Source organism: Pteropus vampyrus, unplaced genomic scaffold, assembly GCF_000151845.1.
Source record: "Pteropus vampyrus isolate Shadow unplaced genomic scaffold, Pvam_2.0 Scaffold357, whole genome shotgun sequence".
In the NCBI taxonomy this organism is placed as follows: domain Eukaryota; kingdom Metazoa; phylum Chordata; class Mammalia; order Chiroptera; family Pteropodidae; genus Pteropus; species Pteropus vampyrus.
Window position 1 is genome coordinate 1408750 of NW_011889138.1, and position 18531 is coordinate 1427280.

General features: G+C 53.5%; 1 protein-coding gene across 2 annotated transcripts; it reads right to left on the reverse strand.

Moving 5' to 3' along the window:
- Positions 1-74: 74 nt before the first annotated feature.
- BRSK1 (BR serine/threonine kinase 1) lies at positions 75-15122 on the reverse strand. Of its 2 annotated transcripts, XM_011379278.2 has the most exons (19): positions 14708-15122; positions 13100-13194; positions 12905-12990; positions 10924-11064; positions 8965-9081; positions 8850-8883; positions 8696-8764; positions 8286-8432; positions 7812-7843; positions 7331-7501; positions 6694-6791; positions 6346-6505; positions 6067-6127; positions 5208-5577; positions 4773-4821; positions 4546-4669; positions 3837-4038; positions 2665-2754; positions 75-751 (listed from the first exon to the last, which is right to left on the reverse strand). In XM_011379278.2, the coding sequence occupies exons 1-19, from the start codon at positions 14841-14843 to the stop codon at positions 594-596; spliced, it is 2340 nt and encodes a 779-aa protein (XP_011377580.1). In that variant the 5' UTR covers positions 14844-15122; the 3' UTR covers positions 75-593. The 2 variants fall into 2 exon arrangements, with proteins under 2 accessions (XP_011377580.1, XP_023378593.1); XM_023522825.1 differs by lacking the exons at positions 75-751; positions 2665-2754 and adding an exon at positions 2782-3383 and having other exon boundaries at positions 14708-14992.
- Between the last annotated feature and the right edge of the window lie 3409 nt (positions 15123-18531).

Sequence of the window (18531 nt, forward strand, 5' to 3'; positions counted from 1 at the left end):
CTGTCCCTGCCATCTGTCCCACCCCTGCAATCAGGGCCACCCAGGAAGTGAGAGGCCAAGGCCAGCCAGCCATCCCTGATCAAGGCTATTTATTATTGTTATTATTTTTGTTTTTTGCCGCTGGCGGAATCAGAGACACAGACGCAGGCAGGATCACGCAAAACCAGAATTCCTTCCAGAGAGCAAATCCGTACAGAAGGTTGTGGGGGGAGGGGGCGGATCAGGGGACTGGAGTCCAGGAAGTGGGGGTGGGGGGGTTGGGGATGACATAAGGACAGATGGCCCTGTTGTCCGGATCTGCTAAGCCACCCCAACCAGCCCCTGTTCCTCCCCCACCCCACCCCGCAGAGAGATCGATCAATAAATAAAATAATAAATTAATCAATAAATAAAATAGAAACAGCTCCCCACCCCCAGTCCCCCCTAGAACCAACCCCCACTGGGCACGGCCGTTGAGCCCCATCCCTGCAGGGCAAGGCCAGGTTTGTGTCCCCCCCTCCCTATGTACTCCATGGGCCCTATTTACAGATTCACAGTTGGGGGGCAGGGAAGGGGGGTGGAGGGGGCTCCCCTCCTTCCCTGGCCCCCTGGGGTCAGGGCAGAGGAGTCCCATTGGTGGCCAGGAGCTTCTTGTCCTTGGGGGGACCTCGGCGTGGGGAGCTGGTCAGCTCTGGGTCTGGGCGGCCAGGCGGGGGCTGCAGGCTCCGGGGTGGGGTGCTGGCAGGCTGGATCTGGGCCCCGTTCTTCTCATCTGTGGGGAGGAAGTGGTTTGTCACAGGCCCTAGGGAGTTTGGCGTGGAGGCTCCTGCTATCAACTGCCCTCAGTGACCCCAAAGCTGCCAAACCCCAGGGAACATGCTCCAATGACACCGTGCTGAGGCCCGAGCCCCCAACACAGGGTTGGGGGCCTGGGGAGATGGTTGCCAGAGGGTTACATGCCAGCAACCAGGCCTGGCAACCCTAGGACAACAGGCCGTGCTTCCTAGGCCCCCTCTGATCCTTGTGGCCTTTGGAAATCAGGTCAAGTTTGTCCAAGTGAGACCCAGTTGCCCAACTAGGGGAGACATTCTCAGAGCCTCTGGTTATAGCGCTATTTGCTAAGGGACCGCTTATGTGGCAGCAAGTAAGATCTGAATCTCCCAGATTACAGCAAGAGGGTCCCCCTTACCTCCCACTACCCTTGCTGTGGAGCTGGGGTCCCCGCCCTCCCAGTTGGGTCTGCCTGACTGGGATCACCTTTTTGTAGGGTCTCAATCCCCCAGACTAGGGAACTGTGGTAGCAGCAATGGTTGCCAGTGGTCACCTAGCAATTTCTATGGGGCCCAAAACAGCACCTAAGGTCCTCTGGCAGAGAATGGCCCCCTTAGGAGACACTGATTGCTGGAGACCTCGTTTTCATGACAACCAATAAGGCGCTCCCTGTTCCTGGGTCAGACTGGAGGTTGCCCCCTGCCCTATTCCCCTTTATAAGACATGTGGCTAAGGCCCCAAGGGTGCCCGTTGATCCTACATCTTTGAGGGTGTCCCCTTTTGGGAACCCTGGTTGCTAAGGCCAGCTTTCCTTGGCAACTGGGTCTAGAAAGGTTCAGGGAGCCTAGCTCGCTTTCTTGTTGCCCCAGGCAACTAGGCCCAGTGGAGACTAATAAAGCAGGGTTTCCCCACTCCCCACTAGTGGCGCTTGGGGCCAGGTAACTCCTTGCTGTGAGGGCATCCTGTGCACTATGGGATATTCTGTAGCATCCTTAGCCTCCACCCATGAGATGCCAGGAGCACCCCTTTCCCCCCAAATTAAGACAATCAAAAATGTCTCCAGACGTCCCCTGGGGGGCTGAGGTAGGCCAAATCATGCCCCGCTCCAAAGATGTCTCCCTCCGAAAACTGAGAGCTGTGACTGGGTTACTTTATAAGGCAAAAAGGACTCTGCAGTTGTGACCAAGGTTAGAACCCCGAAGTGGGACAATTGTTTTGGATTATCTGGGTGGGTCCTTAAAAGAACTTTTCTCAGCTGAGGTCAGGGTCACAAGGAAATGTGACCACAGGATGACCTTCAAGGAGATGAAATGTCACCAGCTGTGAAGATAAGTGATAAGCAAAGGAATGTGGGCCTGTGGCCTCTGAGGACAGAACCAGATCCCTGTCCCCAGCCTGAAAGGAGGGAGTGTAGTCTGGGACACCTTGATGTCAGCCCTGTCAATTCTGACCTTGTCAAAATGGGCCCCCAGTCTGGAACCACTGCTCCCAAGCAGATCTGACCCTGGGACTTGGCGTTCTCCCGTGACAAGGCCACCCAGGCTCCTGCCCTCCTGGATGGGGTCCTGTTTGCCTGCTCCCTTTCACTGTGGTGCCTAGGGAACCCCTATGCCAAGGGGAGGAGCCTTCGTATCTCAAGAGTGGGGCTGAGCCAACAAGTCACCCCCTGGGGCACAGAGCGCATGCTCCCAGATGAGGCTGAGTCTTTGAAAGGCAACTCAACAGGGCCAGAAAGGTCCCAGTTTCTGCAAGAACCTGCTCACAGCTCTGCAGGTGAGGCCTTGACAAAATAAAATAATAGTGACAACGCAAGAACAGGTAAGCCTTGCGTCCCCACAGCTAGAGCCTCGCCTGCAGACCCCTCCACCTCACGGGACAGAAAAAGGAGACAGCCCCTCATCCCCTGCCTCCCACCTGCCAGGGCCTGCACAGAAGGCTGGTCATGAGTGCTTAGAAGCTGTGCCTGGATCGTCTCCACAACTCGCTTGAACCGACGGCTGGGACCTGGAAAAAGCAGGTAAACATACTGACTTGGGGACAGGTGGGGACAAGGAAGGCCCTCCCACCCTCTGCCCAGCAAAGGGGTCACAATTTCTTCCCCTGTTAGGGCTAGGCATAAATCCATGGAGCTAAGAAACATTGGATTTAAAATAACAATGGTTATTGTTTTCTATATAAATGGGTTTTATTGCTTGTTATTTTCTAGTGGAGACCATGAAAAGCCAGATATGTAAGAAAAATCAATAGAAGGAAAAAAATGTTAAAACTAAGAACATTCTGCATATTAGTCTTTAAGGAAGAAAAAAAGAGCCATAATTCATTGAAGTGATGTAACACCCCAGTGTTTCTTAACAGCCTGGTTTAGAAACTCTGGGAGAAAGCTCATCTCCTAGTCGTGACATATTAACGTTGGTGACAAGGAGAGCAAATAGGTATCCCTCATTCCCCAAACTCTTCTTATCAGGACTCAGGGAAAAAGTATAATTGGAAACAAGGCATTTCTGTGGTTGTCATCTCTTGTGCCAGCTCTTGATTGGTTGTGGCTGCCTGGAGTTTGAGGCTGTCCTGAGCTCAGCAGGAAGAAGTGCTGTGATTGATAGATTGGTAATGTCTGCTCTGGGTGCAGGAATGGCCTGAAAAAAAGAAGCACCCCATGTCTTTGCTCTTCTGATGAACGGTCTTAAAGTAGAGCTTTGCACTGCAAGGTCAGGAGGCCTAGGTTGAGCCCCAGCTCGGTCACAGAGTGCAGTTTGACTCTGGTTGAGTCAGTTTAGGACTCAGTTTTTTTCTCTGTCAAGCAGGCGATTACTAACACCTCAAAGGCTGCTGGGAAGCTTTGAGAAACTAGTACGTATAAAGCACTAGGCATGTTGTAAGTAAATATGACATTACATTAAATGCTGATGAGAAAAGGGGGAAAGAGAGAATGTGGGGGTCTGAGTGAGGAAGGGAGCACACGGTCAGTACCAGCTGAGCACTATGTCCTCTTCCCTGGTGGTGCTGCCCTCCTGGGCGGCTATCCTACCTCAGCTGTCTTGAGCATCCCAAACACTGGGCTGGGGGCAGTCCACTTGAGGGAAACTTACCGGAGATGAGCGTAAAGGTGACAGAGTAGATACCGCCACCACCACCACTGCCATCCCTTCGAGGGGAGGGCTCTGGCCCCTCAGAGGAGCTGATGTCCACCTGGAAGCGAACGGGCTTCTGGAAGACGGAGGGGCCACCACTGGCCTTATATTCAGCCCTGAAGCTGGTCTGTGACAGCACACTGTGACTCAGGCTGGGGATCTGAGGGAGGTGGGGGACACATGGAGGATTGATTCCAGTGACCTGATTCTAGGGAAAGGATAACTAACCCAACTACCATGGCTATCCAAGGAACTACAAGTCCCATCAGCCACAGGTGCAAAATAACAGAAAAGCCATTGGGAGGCCCCATTGCCTGTTGTGACTTGTAGTTTTCTCTGTCCTACGAAAAACAAGGTATAGGAGGAAGGGCTGAGCAACTGAAGCCCAATGTAATGGTAGGGAAATGGCAAATCATCAATCCTTAAGGGACACTAATTTGTGGTAACTGTAATTCAGGATCCTATTTACCACTTCCAGGCCCCAGGGCACAATAAACCTCTCCTGCCTCCTTGTTCCCACAATGACTAAACCCAATTCTGACTGAAAAACTACAAATCCCATGAGGCACAGGAGGAAGGCAGGCCAGTCTTAAGGGGGTAAACCCCAGGGGCTGCTGGGATTTGTAGTTCTATGGTGGCCAGGATACTAGGGACCCAGGCCCCTCACCGATAGGAAGGCATGGACAATGTCCGCTTTGATGCTGCTGAGAGGTTTGTCCTTTAGCACGAGAAATATTTGTTCTTCTTTGTCCAAAGAGATGAAGTTACCGAACCAGGAGCGTTTTGCCAGCCTGAGTGGGAGGGGATGGTTGGAAGAGGTTCAGGAAGGGGCTGAGGGAATGAATTTCCCCTCCCCGCCTCCACCCGGTCTCTTCTCTTCCCCGTCACACTCACTCTGGAGAGGACTCTGGCGTCAAACTGGACATCTCCTCAGCGGTGGGGACTGGGGGAGAGTGGGGAGAAGGGGTGAGCATGGTCAACACTCGTTCACCATCTTCGTGTCCAGCAGTTCCCTTTAACTAGGGGGTCCAGACCCAGTGCCTCTTCATCTCCCGGTAACTAAACCTCAAATAGCATGCTGACCCGTTAGGCCATGCCCCCTATGGGTGGGGCTTGCTTGCCATGAGCCAATGGGAAGGTGAACCAGAGCTCCAAGGGCCGCATCCTTCGGAGGCGGAGGCCGAGGCCCCATCTCCTCCTCCTCTCCCTACCACCTGCAACTGTGCTCGCAACCCGCTCTTCTAGGATGTGGGAATCTGGGTCCCCAGCCCCCTCCTGAGCGGACTAGGATGTTAGCCCCCAGCCCCTGTTCTCCTAGGGACCCCGTACCCTGCATCTTGCGCCGGTGAAAACGAGGGGAACCCAGGAAGCTGTTGCGGATAGAGTTAAGACGACTCCTCCAGGCGGCTCCCCCGACGCCACCACCGGGGCTTGGGGGTGGTGTCGTTCCTGGGGTCCCGGTGGGGCTGGCCCGGGGCGTGTGCAGGGGCGAGTGCAAGGGGGTCCCCCCAGAGGAGCGCGGGGAGCCTGGGGGACCAGGCAGGGGAGTGGAGCGAGCACTGGGGGGCGGGGGCTGCTCCCCGGCGCCTCCACCCCTGGGGCCCCGAGAAGGCAGAGTCTGCGTTTTGGAAGTCGGGGAGCCCCCGCCCCGAGCCTCATCTCCAGCTCCGGGCTCCGGTGAGAAGGAAAATACCGGACTCTGCGGAGGAGTGGAGGTGGGTGAGAGGATGAACTACAACTGCCGGGAGGCTCTAGGGGTCCCCCACACGCACTTGGGCAAGCGGACCCCAATGCATTCTGGAACTTGTAGTCCAACTAGTCCCCTACTTCCCCAAAACAAAACAAAACAAAACAAAACAAAACAAAACAAAACAAAACAAAACAAAACAAAAAACCATTGTCGGGGCAGGAAGTAAACCCAGCAGTGACTGGCATACAGTAACCACTCAATTAGTTAATGTTAGATGAGTAAATGAACCCCTCAGACACACTGAGAACCCAGCCCTATGGAGGTGGAAATGGCCAGTGGCCTAAAATACTACCAAGGCCTTGGGTCCTAGGCCCTTTAAGGTCAAGGAGGCAATGTCTCTAGACTTTACGGGAACTGTAGTTTCTGCTGTTCAATCTCTGCTCCACAGTGTCTTTACCCGCCTTACCCCTTCTCCATTCACTGGAGACTTGGCCTTACCCTGGGGCTGCTCAGAGGGCTGGAGGACAGACCGGTGGAGGCTCCACTGACACTACGGGATCTGTTTCCAGGATAGATTAAGAAAATCAGGAGGGAGGGTTCCAAAAGGCTCAGCTGTCCTCTCCCTTCTACACTCCTTCAAGATGGAGATATTGGGCCCACAGAGGGCAGGTGACTTGTCCCAATCACACAGTACCTTGGAGGTGGGGATGGGGTTAGAATTCTGAACTCCCTCCCCACCCAGGACTAGGTATCCCGTCCAAGGAGCAGGGTCCCCACCTCTGGCTGTGTTGGGCCATTTCCAGGGCCCGTCGGGTGGGCACCGGGGAGCCGCCACCTCCGGCATCTGTGATGCTGAGGACTTCCATGGACTTCCGCTCTGGCCGCCGCTTCCCGTGACGGCTCAGCATAGGGGAGTCCACACGCTTCCGAGGGGGGTCTGAGGGCCAGTCAAGAGACTGATTTGTCCAGCTGTACATGGTGCTCAGACAGATGGGGAAACTGAGGCCCAGAGTGGGGAGGGTTTTGACAAAGCAAGTCAAGGAGTCTGCACCCTGAGGCTCAGGTCCTGTAGCTCTATCCTCCCTCAGGAACCTGGGGCCTGGACTCCCAGCCCTGCCTGCTCACCAACATCATTCCGGGGAGGCAGGTCCTGGTCCTCACAGCTGGGATACCGCTCTTTCCGATCCAAAAGCAGATAATATATCATCTTTTCTTGGTTTTCCCTGTGGGTGGGTAGCAGAGGATTGAGGCTAGAGGTCAAGTCCCAGAGGTGGTCTTGTCCCGTCCCTGCAGCTGTGGCTCTCTGGGGGCTCAGTCCACCCAGTATCTCTGTATATGGTTCCAATTTCCTGGTATCAAAGTGGTTCATTCCTTTGTCTTGGTGTACATCTCAGCCTACCTCAATAATAACAATAATAATAATAGTGATAATAATATTTAAAATTTGATCACTTACTCTACGTAAATGTTTTAGGAGGCACACTGTCTAAGTCAGCCTCAGTATCTATTCATATTTTTTGTAATTGTTTATCTTTTTCCCGTTGGTCCCAAGGCCCATTGTAGTCATGGTTCCTCTAGGAACAGGTCCCCGGGGAAGTTTTAAGCCATGCCCCATCTGGAGGCCTGGCTTGTCCCTGCCAGTGGTCTTGAGAACCTAGACCCCAATCACCACCTCTCAGAGGGATACACTTCTGGCAATTTTGATTATGGACAATTTCAAATATGCCCCTGCTGTCTACATGTATTTCCGCGGGGGTCTTACTCATCACTGCGCAGCTCACGGTGCAGCCGCTCCCGGTCCCTGAAGCAGCCCAGTGAAGCCATGCTCTCCAGGACGTCGGGGTCCAGCTCTCCATTTGATGGCAGGCTCCGCATGGCCACCCGGCGGCCTGGGGCTGGCTCCAGGCATGGGTCTGGCTCGTGTTTCCCACCTCTGGGGAGAGAGAGAAACATCACAGAGAACCTGGCATTTGGGACTCTAGCCCTCTCTTTCATCTCCGACTCAGGGGTCCTGGGTCTCAGCCTGTCCCTCTCTTAGGAACCCAAGAGTCCAGGCCCCATCCTCTCCTCCACCTGTGCCCTCTTCCCCTAGAACTCAGAAGTCTGAGTCCTTAGCCCCTCCTCACTCAGGGACCTGGGCCTCCCAGCCCCTAGCCGGCTCTCCTGCTTTGGAAGCCCTTGATATTTGAGCCCCTGTCCCTTTTCCCCCAGGGGACCCCTGTGTCCAGTTCCCCCATACTCACAGGTACCAGGGATGTTTTTGAATTTGCTCCAGCTGTGAGGGGAGTGGGTCATAGAGAAGCAGAAGTGAGGTCGTATGATTCACAATTGGCCGTAAGGAAAGCTGATGAGGTGGTGTTAGGGGTCCCTAACTGCGCCCCCTACCCTCCCTGTAAACACATGCAGGACGACGGCTAAGGTCTCCCCCTAGTGGCGGCCGTGTGCATTGCCCTGCGTACGCGCAGCAGTCTGACTACTCTGGACCGGCCTGGCTACATTTTCCACACGCTCAGTGGCATCCAGCCCCTGCCCGCGCTGCCTCCGGAGGGCCGGTTTGTGCATGATCCCTCCGCTTAAGGGGTCCCCCGTCCCCTTTTGGAGTGGCATGTTTGCAGGACTTGGGGCTGAGACTCAGGCAGCGACTCCCCCATGACTCCCCTCGGGATTTTACCTCATCACCCACTGTCCCCATCCTTGTCCTGGTCCCTCCAACTCACACTAAGCCTCTTCTCGGGCTCTACTTCAATCATCCCCCTCAGGAGGCTCTGGCAGTCTGGAGGAATGAAGTGGGGCATGTGGAAGACGCCCCGTTTCACCTTCTCCAGCAGCTGGCGGAGGTTGTCATCATCGAAGGGTAGAGCCCCCTGGTGACAAATGACCAGCCACTGTCCCAAGTCCTCCAAGGGCTCCTGGCAGCCTCATTCCTTTCAGGGATCCCCCCTATCCCTGGGGACTATCCCACAATTGTGTGACTGAATGCTCACCTCCAGGATCACCCCCCACCTTCCTGTTACCAGTTAAATATTTGGCAGACAATTTTTGGAGTGAGGATGGAACTTCACATTCCAGGCTCCTACCAGGCAGGATTGTTCTAGAAATGGAGCAGGAGGGGTGAGGGGCACCTTACCACAAGCAGGGCAAAGAGGATGACACCACAGCTCCACATGTCAGCCCGGCGGCCATCATACTTTTCCCCCTACAAGGATGTAGGGCCAGCCATGAAGCTCCCCGCTCAGCCAGGCTCTCTCCACTCCTTTCCCCTCCACCTGCTCCTCACTCACCTTAATCACCTCTGGACACGCATAGTGGGGGGACCTGGGGGAGAGATGTGGCATGAGCCTCTGACCAGCTTCTGGCCCTCTCCCTGAGACTCAGGAGGCTAGGCCCCCGACTCACCCACAGCTGGTCTCCAGCAGGCTGTCCCCCACCTGCAGGGATGCCATGCCAAAGTCTGCAATGCGAATGTTGTTCTTCTCATCCAGAAGCAGGTTCTCGGGCTTCAGGTCTCTGTGGCTGAGACAGATAGCTGGGGCTCAGGCCTCTGCCCTTCTCCTAGAGGCCTAGACCCCATTCACCATCTCTCAGAGGGGACACTTCTGGCAACTTTGATTATGGACAATTTCAAACACGCCCCAAAGTAGAGAGAAGAATATAGGGAAGTACTCGGTACCCATCTCCCGGCTTGATCGATTATCAGCCCAGGGCACATCTTCTCTCACTGATGCTCCTACATATGCTCTCTCTCCCCCACTAAATTATTTTGCAGGAGACCCCAGACGTTGTATCATTTTATCCACAAACATTTGAACATGGAGGAAATGAGATATTTTGGGGTGAGCAGGGCTGATATTGATCAGGCTCTTTAAATACTGAAATATTTCTATACTGAATAATAAAAATAATATTGCCACCACCCCAAGCTTGCTACTGGTCCCTCCCTCAGGAACCCCTTCCCCTGGGGCCAAACTCCTCATGGAGAGTGGGAAGTGGAGCCAGGAGATTCTATAGTTTCTGTTGAAAGTGGTCAGAACCAGGTTGCACCGGTTGTTAAATATGTTGACTATCGCCCCCTGGAGGTCAGTATTTTTAATGTCAGGGGTTTGACACTGTCTTTCCAATACGGGGGTGCTGACGATTTAAAGGGGCTGCCTTTTTATCACCCAGTTTTAGTCCCAAGTCTGAGTGCTTCCACCCTGATCCCTACCCACCCCCAATCCCCATCCCAGAGAGAGAGGGGTGCAAATTGATGAGGTTGGAAGATGAACCAAAGGCATCTATTTTGCACTGTACTCATAAAAATGCTGCCTATTTAATAGCTTTCTTTGAGAGCTGAAGGCAATTCAGAGAGCAAAAGACAATGTTTTCCTATGGGCGTTCAAATGCAAAAAATGAACCTCAAACCACACATCCCACCAAATACAAACATTAATTTGAAATGGATCCTAGGCCTAAATGCAAGAACTGGGCAAAGATTTCTTAAATGGGACAGATAAAGCATGGACTGTAAAAGCAAAAAAAATCAACAAAATGGAGTTAATTAAAATGTAAACTTCTGCTTGTCACAAGACATTGTCATAAAAATGCAAAAGCATGTCACAGACTGGAAAAAAAATACTTGAAAAATATACATCTGATGAAAGATTTGTTCCTAGAATAAATAACTCTTGCAACTTAATAAAGTAAACAACTAATTCAATTAAAAATGGGTAGAAGATCTGCATAGACATTTCTCCAAAAAAGATATATAAATGGTCAGTAAGCACATGAAAAGATCTTCTGTGTCATTAGCCATCAGGGAAGTGTAAGTCAAAACTGCAATTAGATCCCACTTCACACCCAAAGATGGCTATAATCAAAAAGTCAGATAATAACAAGTGCTGACGAGGATGTAGAGAGATCTGGACCCTCACAGAGTGCTGGTGAGGATGTCCAATGATACAGCCACTTTGAAAAATGGTCCAATACTTCCTCAAAAGGCTAAACATAGAGCTCCCATTGGACCCAACAATTCCACTCCTAGGTATGTACCTAAGAGAACTGAAAACAAAGATACACACCAAAACCTGTACAGGGATGATCATATTTCCACATTATCCATAATAACCAAAAGGAGAAAGAACTAAAATGTCCATCAACTGGTGAATGGATTAACAAACATTGTCCATCCATACGATGGAGTATTACTCAGCCATGAAGAAGAATGAAGCACTGACACCGGATAAACCCTAAAAACGTTCTGCTAAAGTGAAAGAAGCCAGTCATGAGAGACCACATATAGTTAGGTTCTATGTCTAAGAAATGTCCATATTGGTAAATTCACACAGACAGGAAGCCGATCAGTGGTTATGCCCTCACCAGATAGAGTAGCTGTGGCAGAAGTCCAGTGCCGATACGATCTGGCGGAAGAACTTCCGGGCCTCCTTGGGAGTCAGTCTTCCCTTCTTTACTAGGTAGTCGAACAGTTCACCTCCAGAGACATGCTCCAGAACCAGGTACCTAAGGGACATGGAGGGGGCAGAGGGCTGGACGGGGCATGTGGGGGCCCAAAGACCTGGTCTCCCTCTTCCATCCGTGCCTCGACCCTAGCACAAGATCTCAATCCCACTGGCTCTGGAGGCAGAGAATCCTAATTCCCATGAGTCCCTGGGAAGAGGAGACTCCAATTCCCATGACTCTCCTGGAGGAAGAGATTCCAATACCCATCATTCTCTGGTAGAGACTCCAATTCCTATCAGCCATTGGGAAGTGGAAACTTAATCCCCATCAGCCCTGGGCAGAGACACCCCTGTCAACTTCAGGGGTCAGCATTTTGACTAATAGTTGTCATCAGGACATAAGGTAACTTCATTAGAAGCTGGAGGACAGAGATCCCAATTCTCCTAGGCCCCTAGGAGGTAAAGCCGCCCGTTTCCATCGGCTTCTGGAAAGCCATAGTTTCTGAGCTGCAGATAATGGAATTCTCATCTGTTCTTAGGCAATGACATTGCAGTGTACACTACTTCAACTTCAGGGAAATAGACTCCAATCCCCATCAGCCCCTGAGAGGGAGAGACCCTAATTCCCTTCAGCCTTCGAGAAGCCAAAATTCAACTCCCATCAGCCCTGGGCAGCAGAGACTTGTAGGCCAACTTCAGGAGTATTAACACTTCGACTCTTAGTTGTTTCAGGAGATAAGGCAACTCCTTTAGCACCTGGAGGACAGACACTCCCAATTGTCACAGGATTCTGGGAAATAAAGATAACCCATAAACATACACCCAATGGCCCCTGGAAAGCCAAGCCTCTTATTCCTATAAGCCTTTAAGATGAATAAACACAAATCCCACTAATTCTTGGCAATAATGAAGGCTACGTGCACCAATCTAAGCCAACATCTGTGAAGCAAAGGACTACAACTCCCATCAGCCACCTGGATTTTTTCTTTTTAGGACTCTAAATCCCATGAAGCTCTGGGAGGTTAAAATTCTCACTCCCAGAAGCCCCCAGGGCCCCTGGCGTGGGAGCTGTAGCTACTGCCACCACACCTGGGAGCTCTTGGGGACTACAATTCCCACTAGCTCCTGGGTCTAGGGCAGCTTCCCGCCTGGGGACACCTGCCTGAGCATCTGATAGGTGTTGGAGTCAGTTAATCCTGGGGACTGTGTGGTGGGGGCAGCAAGGCCATCGCCTCTCCTGCTGGCCAGCCCAGCTGTCCCTTGGGTCACCAGAGTGCAGACAAAAGCCTATTGTCTGAAGCCTGGACAGCTGGACCCCACCCCCGGCCTTCATGGGGGGTAACTGACTCTGAGATAGGGACTCAGAACTCCTAAGGAGTCTCATTGTTGGGGTGTCCAGTCATAACGCCCAGAGTTATATTGGGGGAGCAGGCGGTCCCTAGTGCTTCAGATTGGGGGTGTGGTAGGAGGCAGGAGTCCCTGGGCCTTGGGCTTGGCTAGGCCCCATTGTCTTAGCAAACAGGGACAGGGCAGATGGGGGAGTTGGGTCTGGCCGAGGCACCCAGATTATCCAGTACAGAGTGTTCCTTTGGTGTAGTGGGGTGCACGACTGGGGCTAGGGAGTAAGGGGAAGGATCAGCCTCTGCTCACTCTTGGGGAGGCTCAGGCTTGGCCATCCTGTTGCTGGGGCACGTTCAACCATCAGCATCAGGTCAGGTCAGGGTAATGTGTGTGTAAGGGGTGTCCCTGTGCGGTAGGGAGGGGACCGGGCCTTCGGTGGCCTAGCAGGGAGACATCAAGTTTTCCCACAACCCCCCACCCCCCACCTTGTTTCCGGAAAGGTCCCGCTCTAGGAAGTTTGGGAGGGCACATGGAGGGGCTGGGTGTCTATAAATACCTACAAATATTTCTTGTTCTCGTAGACGTCATGGAGCTTGAGGACGTGGGGGTGCTCGATGAGCTTCAGGATGGCGATCTCCCGCTCCACCTGGGGCAGTGAGGTGACAAAGGAAGGCAGGGCAGCACCGCCTCTCCCCCCCATTCCCAAAGGTCCCCCTTCCCCTGAAACACACACACACACACACACACACACACACCTTCATCAGTACCGATTCTGACAGCTTCTCCCGGTTCACGATCTTGATGGCGACTTTCTGGCCCGTGATGCAGTGTACCCCGAGTTTTACCAGCCCTGGGGGAGCACGATTGAAAGGTGGGGTGTGCTGTCAGACCACCCTTCCCCACTCTGGCCAACTCTCCCTTGCCACCTTGTTTCCTCCTCCTTCTGGTGGCTGTTTCACAGGGGCCTGAATCACCCTGACCTGAACTCCTGGGGGCCAACAGCTGCCATGCCCACAAGACACAGTTCTCTCCCTGCTCCCTATTGCCTGATTCTGCCCCTCTCGATTGTCCATCTACCCACTAGTCTTTGTCTCCACTGCCACCCTGATTCTCACCCTAATTCTGTCCTTCCCCGGTGGCTGTGTAGGTTCATCTCCCCACAGTCTTTCCTCACTGTCTCTCCATGGTTTTGTCTCCCCCAAGATGCCTCCTTCAAACCTCTCTCTGTCCTTCAATCCATCACTTCCTTGAGTTTTTTGCACTTCAATCTTCTGGAGACTCCATGTCTCCCAAGGAATATAATGCCATGTTTGCCCCCTTCCCAGACCATCCCATCCGTCTCCTCCCAAACCCTGACCTTCCAATCCCTTTCTTTGATTGGCTTTTAATACCAGCTGTAGCTCAGAGCATGCAAACCGCAAATATATGCCGACTCTCCAAGAGAAACCCCAAAGCCACAGATCCAGGAGTCCAGGCCCCCAGCCTCCTCCCTCAGACTCCAGCTCCTCCTCCCTCAGACTCGGGGTTCAGCCCCTCCTCCCTCAGACTCGGGGTTCAGGCCTCGTCCTCCCCATAACTCAGGAATTCAGGCCAGCAACACCTGCACATCTGGAGGTCTGACTCTCTCCCCTCCTACCTCAGGCCCTGGCCCTCAGTTTCATAGAGACCCTGGGTCTGTCCCTGGACCTCTTGCTCAGGACACCCCTCACCCGGCAGGAAAGAGGCCATGTCTGGTGGCAAGTGTTTAGCAACAGCAAAGGATGATCCCCTCCACAGCCACTGCTGGGGGATTTGCCTCTTGCATCTTCCACCTCTCTGTTCCTAGTACCCACACTGAGCGAGCATGCTTGGAAGGGGGAAAATGCTACAGACCCCATTGCCCCGGCCTCACTCCCTGTCACCCCAACAGACAACCCTCCAAGGCCTGAGGACAGTGCAGAGGGAAGCCGCTCCCTGGGCTCACCCCTGTTTGTCCGGCGCCTCACCTCAGCCTGCGGCTGTACTGCACCAAGGACCTCTGTTCCCCTGCCACCATCCCATGCCACTGTCTCCGCTGCAGGCTGGCCTCCCTTCCCCACTGCTGCCAAGCCCCTCCAACCTCTGCCAGGAACCAGGTGGCAGCCCTTGGCCCCAGCATTCTCCAGGAGTCCAGGCCCCCAGCCTCCTCATCTCAAGGACCTCAGAGTCTGAGCCTTCTCCCCCTTCCATTCTGGAGATGGGGCAGTCTAGACCCCAAGTCCCTTTTCCAGTGCCAGATCCAGGGCTCTGGGCAGCCAGCCCCTGCCCTTTGAATACCTGTGAGTTCCGCCCTCTGCCCCCAGCTCCCCCTGCCCACGCCCCAAGTGTCCCCTCCTCTGGCTCACCTGTCTGTCCTTTGCCCAGCGTCTTCTCCAGCCGATAGGGGCCCACATACTGGGCGTGTTGGGGTGGGTGTGGGTGCGGGTGCGGGAGGTGGTAGGCCGGGGAGCCCCCGCCTCCCTCCTTGGCCCCAGACGACATGGTGCCCTTGGTCCCGGCCCGACCGGTCCCTCGGCCGGCCCCCCTGCGGCCGGTCGCCCCGTCTCTCCGGTGGGGGCCGGCGACTGCTCCGTCCCGGCCCCCCCGGCTGCCCCCCACCTCTCCGGGGGTCCCCAGGGGGCTGGGCTGGGCCCCCCAGTCGGCGGGCCGCGGAGCTGGGGAGGGGGGGCGGGCCCGGGGGGGGTGTCAAGCCCCGGGAGTCAGCATGGCCCAGGGGGGCTGCGCGGCCCCCCCTCCCCAGCCTGTCCCTGGCCGGCCCCCCCTTCCTGCGCCTCCCCCCGCCGGGGGGGTCCGAGGTGCAGGCTAGCGGATGCTGCAGGCCGAGGTCCCCCCCGCCCCCCCCACGCGCCCTCTCTCCTCCGCCTCCTCCTCCTCTCCGCCTCCCCCCGCCACCTCGTCCTTTCTCTTCGGCACGCTGACATCACCATCCGGGGACTCCCGGCCCTTCCCCAAAGTTAACCCTTTCAGAGGGAGGGGGAGTGGGGCAGGGGGCGGGCCTGCGAGCTGGAGGGATGGCGAGGAGGTGGGAGGATGCCGGGAGGGAGGGATGCAGGACGCGAGAGGATGGAGGGAGAAGGATGAGGAGCAGACAGACCCGGCAAGGATGGAGCTGCACAAAGGGAGATGGAGTCCCACACAGAGATGGAGGTGGCAACAAGAGAGGTGGAGGCGACCAGATCCGGGGCTGGGGCAGGTAGGAGAGGCAGAGGCAGGATACGGAGACGATGGAGATGGGCAGAGACAGAGGGAAGGAAGGAATGGAGAGCAGAGAAACAGGAGATGGGGAAGGAATTGCAGGAAAACAGAAAAGGAGAGGAAGTGGAAAGACGGAGAGGTGGGAAAGGAGCAAAGAGCCAGTCTGAGAAGGGGCAGAAAAATGGACAAGTGACGGGGGGAGGTTCAGAAAACAGCTGGAGAGAAACAGGGAAGTGTAGAGAAAGCTACAGAGAGAGAGGGGCAGAGACAGGGATAGAAGGGGAGTACACATAGGTGGAAGGCTAGATGCTGAGGAAGATGGGGACAGATTGGAGGGGCACAGAAAGATGGAGACAGAGGCAGAGGGAAGGAAGGAAGTTTGGGATTGCCGACCCTGCTCACCTGTTTCCTCTGGCCCCCAAGCCCACCCACCTGGGACTTCTTTCTCTACCAGCATCCTTTCTCTACCCATATCCACCCACAGCCTAGGACACATGTTTTCAGATCAGCTTGGTTCCATATCTCCATTTAGGGTCCTCAGTGCTCTTATGGAGAAACTTCCAAAACCCCTTGAGGTCCCTGGACATTTTATTAGACCCCTGTGTATTCTCTGTGCCTAGATCCACACGTGGGCCTCGATATAATTATATGTACCCACTATAGCACATTCATGGATCTGTGCTCAGCTAGATTTTCACACCATCCAGGACTCAACTATATCAGGTACTCAAAGGTGTGAGGCATCAGTCTAACCCCCAAATCCCCTACAGAGTGTACACATGAGCCTCTAGTCTCTTGGTCAGCCACCTTCATTCCATGAACCTCTATTGAGTGCCAAGTCTGACCTAGGCACTGCTGCAAGTGGTAAGGGCATAGAGGTGAACCAAACCAACAAAGATTCCTGCACTATGGAGCTCCCATCCTAGTGGATGAAGCAAATGATCAAACAAGATAAACAGGCAAAATGTGTGGTCTATTATATAGTTGTAATCAATGTTAAAGAGGAGACAAGCAGGGAAGGGGGACAGGAAGTGTTTGTTGAGCAAAGTATTTTAGATACAGTGCCAAGAGGGAACAGGAAGCATGAAGTCTCTGTGTGGGAGGGTGACTGGTAGGTTTTAGGAACACTGAAGGGGTCATTGTGGCTGGTGGGGAGTTAGGATGTAGACTGAGATGAAAAGAGGTGATGAAGCAGATTTCACTGGGCCTTAGAAGTCTTGGTTTATGCCTGGTATTCGTAATTATTAATAGGGTCCGTTTTCACTCTCAAGTGTCTTGCTCTAAATGGAAAATATGTGATTACCCTACATACAGATCATTGTAAAGGTTATGGTTTTTGTAGAGTACCTGGGACCACCATGTAGGCTACTATCATATTACACATATGTTCACAAACACTATGTGATATACGGTTACATGTTATATGTACATATATTATATGGTATTATGTATAATTAAGTATGTATATATTAGACAGATAAAATAGACTTGTGCCTACATGTGCATAGATATAATAGGCTGAACAAGAGGCCCCAAAGATGTCACATCTTAATTCCCGGAACCTGTGAATTTGACATCTTACATGGCAAAAAGGTCTTTGCAGATGTGATTGAGTTAAGGATCTTGAGATGGAGAGATGATCTTCGGTTGTGTGGGTGGGTCCTAGATGTAATCACCAGGGTCCTTGAGAGAGGGAAGTAGGAGGTTCAGAGTCAGAGGAGATGGGACGATAGAGGCTGAAGTCAAAGTGATGTGGCCACAATCTAAGGAATGCAAGTGGTCTCTACAAGCTGGACATGGCAAGGAAACAGATTCTCTGCTGTAGCCTTCAGAAGGAACGTAGTCCTACTGGCACCTTGATTCTAGTCCAGCACAAGTCCACAAGTCCGCAACCCATTTTGGACTTCTGACCTCCAGAACCATAAGATAATAAATCTGTGTTGTTTTAAGCCACTAAGTTTTTTTTTTTGTAATATGTTAAATGCAGACATAGGAAACATACAATAGAGTACCAATGGGCCCAGACCCCTATCTGATAGCTATCCTCCACAGTACTACAAACACCACACACTCACACACTCGCACATATAGCCTGTTTGTCTTTCCATCTCTGCCCAAAATATCACCTTGCACATCCAGGCCTAGCAGCTCAATACATCTGAGACTGTGGGCCCCACCTGAAGCTCACTACCTTTTTCTAGAGGGGGACAGCCTTTAATGGAAGACTAGAGCCAGGATATCCTTAAGCCCAGCCCAAAGCAAACACCTCTGCAGACCAAGTCTGCAGAGGCTCATCCCAGCCCTGAGCCCCAAATCTGGTGCATGGAGGCAGCAAACTTCCCAAACAACATCACCTGTGCATTTTGCTTCAAGAATCCCTTCCCTAAGCCTGGCAAGACTGAGGGAAGTTTCCACGAGGAAGAAGGGAGTGATAAGAGAGGTCTGCACAGAAACTGCAGGGTGGAGAACAGGAAGCCCCTGTTGACGAATGTGGAAACTGAGGCCAAGAGGAGGGGTGGGGTGGGTCAAAGGTTGCTCAGGCCATATATTAGGGGTGAAAACCCTGGGCTCGTGTAAAAGATGGGGTGGGGGCTCAGGTGGAGGGTAAAAGGTCTGGAGGTGAGGGACCCGCACAACCCACGACGACGGAGTGTGACCAAGAAGGGGTGTGGTGACATAAAGGGCGGGGCCATGTTAGGGGCGGGGTCTAACCGGGAGCGGCTGGCGCACCGGCACAGAGGCGGATTTAATAGGGAGAGGCCGAAAGCCCAGGGGCAGAGCCTGAAGTGGCGGGGTGGGGCAGAGTTTATAGGGGGCAGGTAACATGGATGTGGGTGGGGCCCACCTGAGGCGGAGTCAGACCTGGGAGGAGCAGGGCGTACACCAGGAAGGGTGGAGCTTGCAAGGTGAATTAGGAGGCGGGGCTCATTGAGGTGTAGGACCCGGAAAAGGGGCGGGGCCTAGACTGAGCAGC

Coding starts and splice junctions, on each gene's coding strand:
- BRSK1 (XM_011379278.2), bottom strand. CDS start 14,843: ATGTCGTCTGGGGCCAAGGAGGGAGGCGGGGGCTCCCCGGCCTACCAC. Junction 7,502..7,811: donor CAAAAACATCCCTGGTACCT/GTGAGTATGGGG, acceptor CTCTCTCCCCAG/AGGTGGGAAACACGAGCCAG. Junction 5,578..6,066: donor GCCCTCTGAGCAGCCCCAGG/GTAAGGCCAAGT, acceptor ACTCCTCCGCAG/AGTCCGGTATTTTCCTTCTC.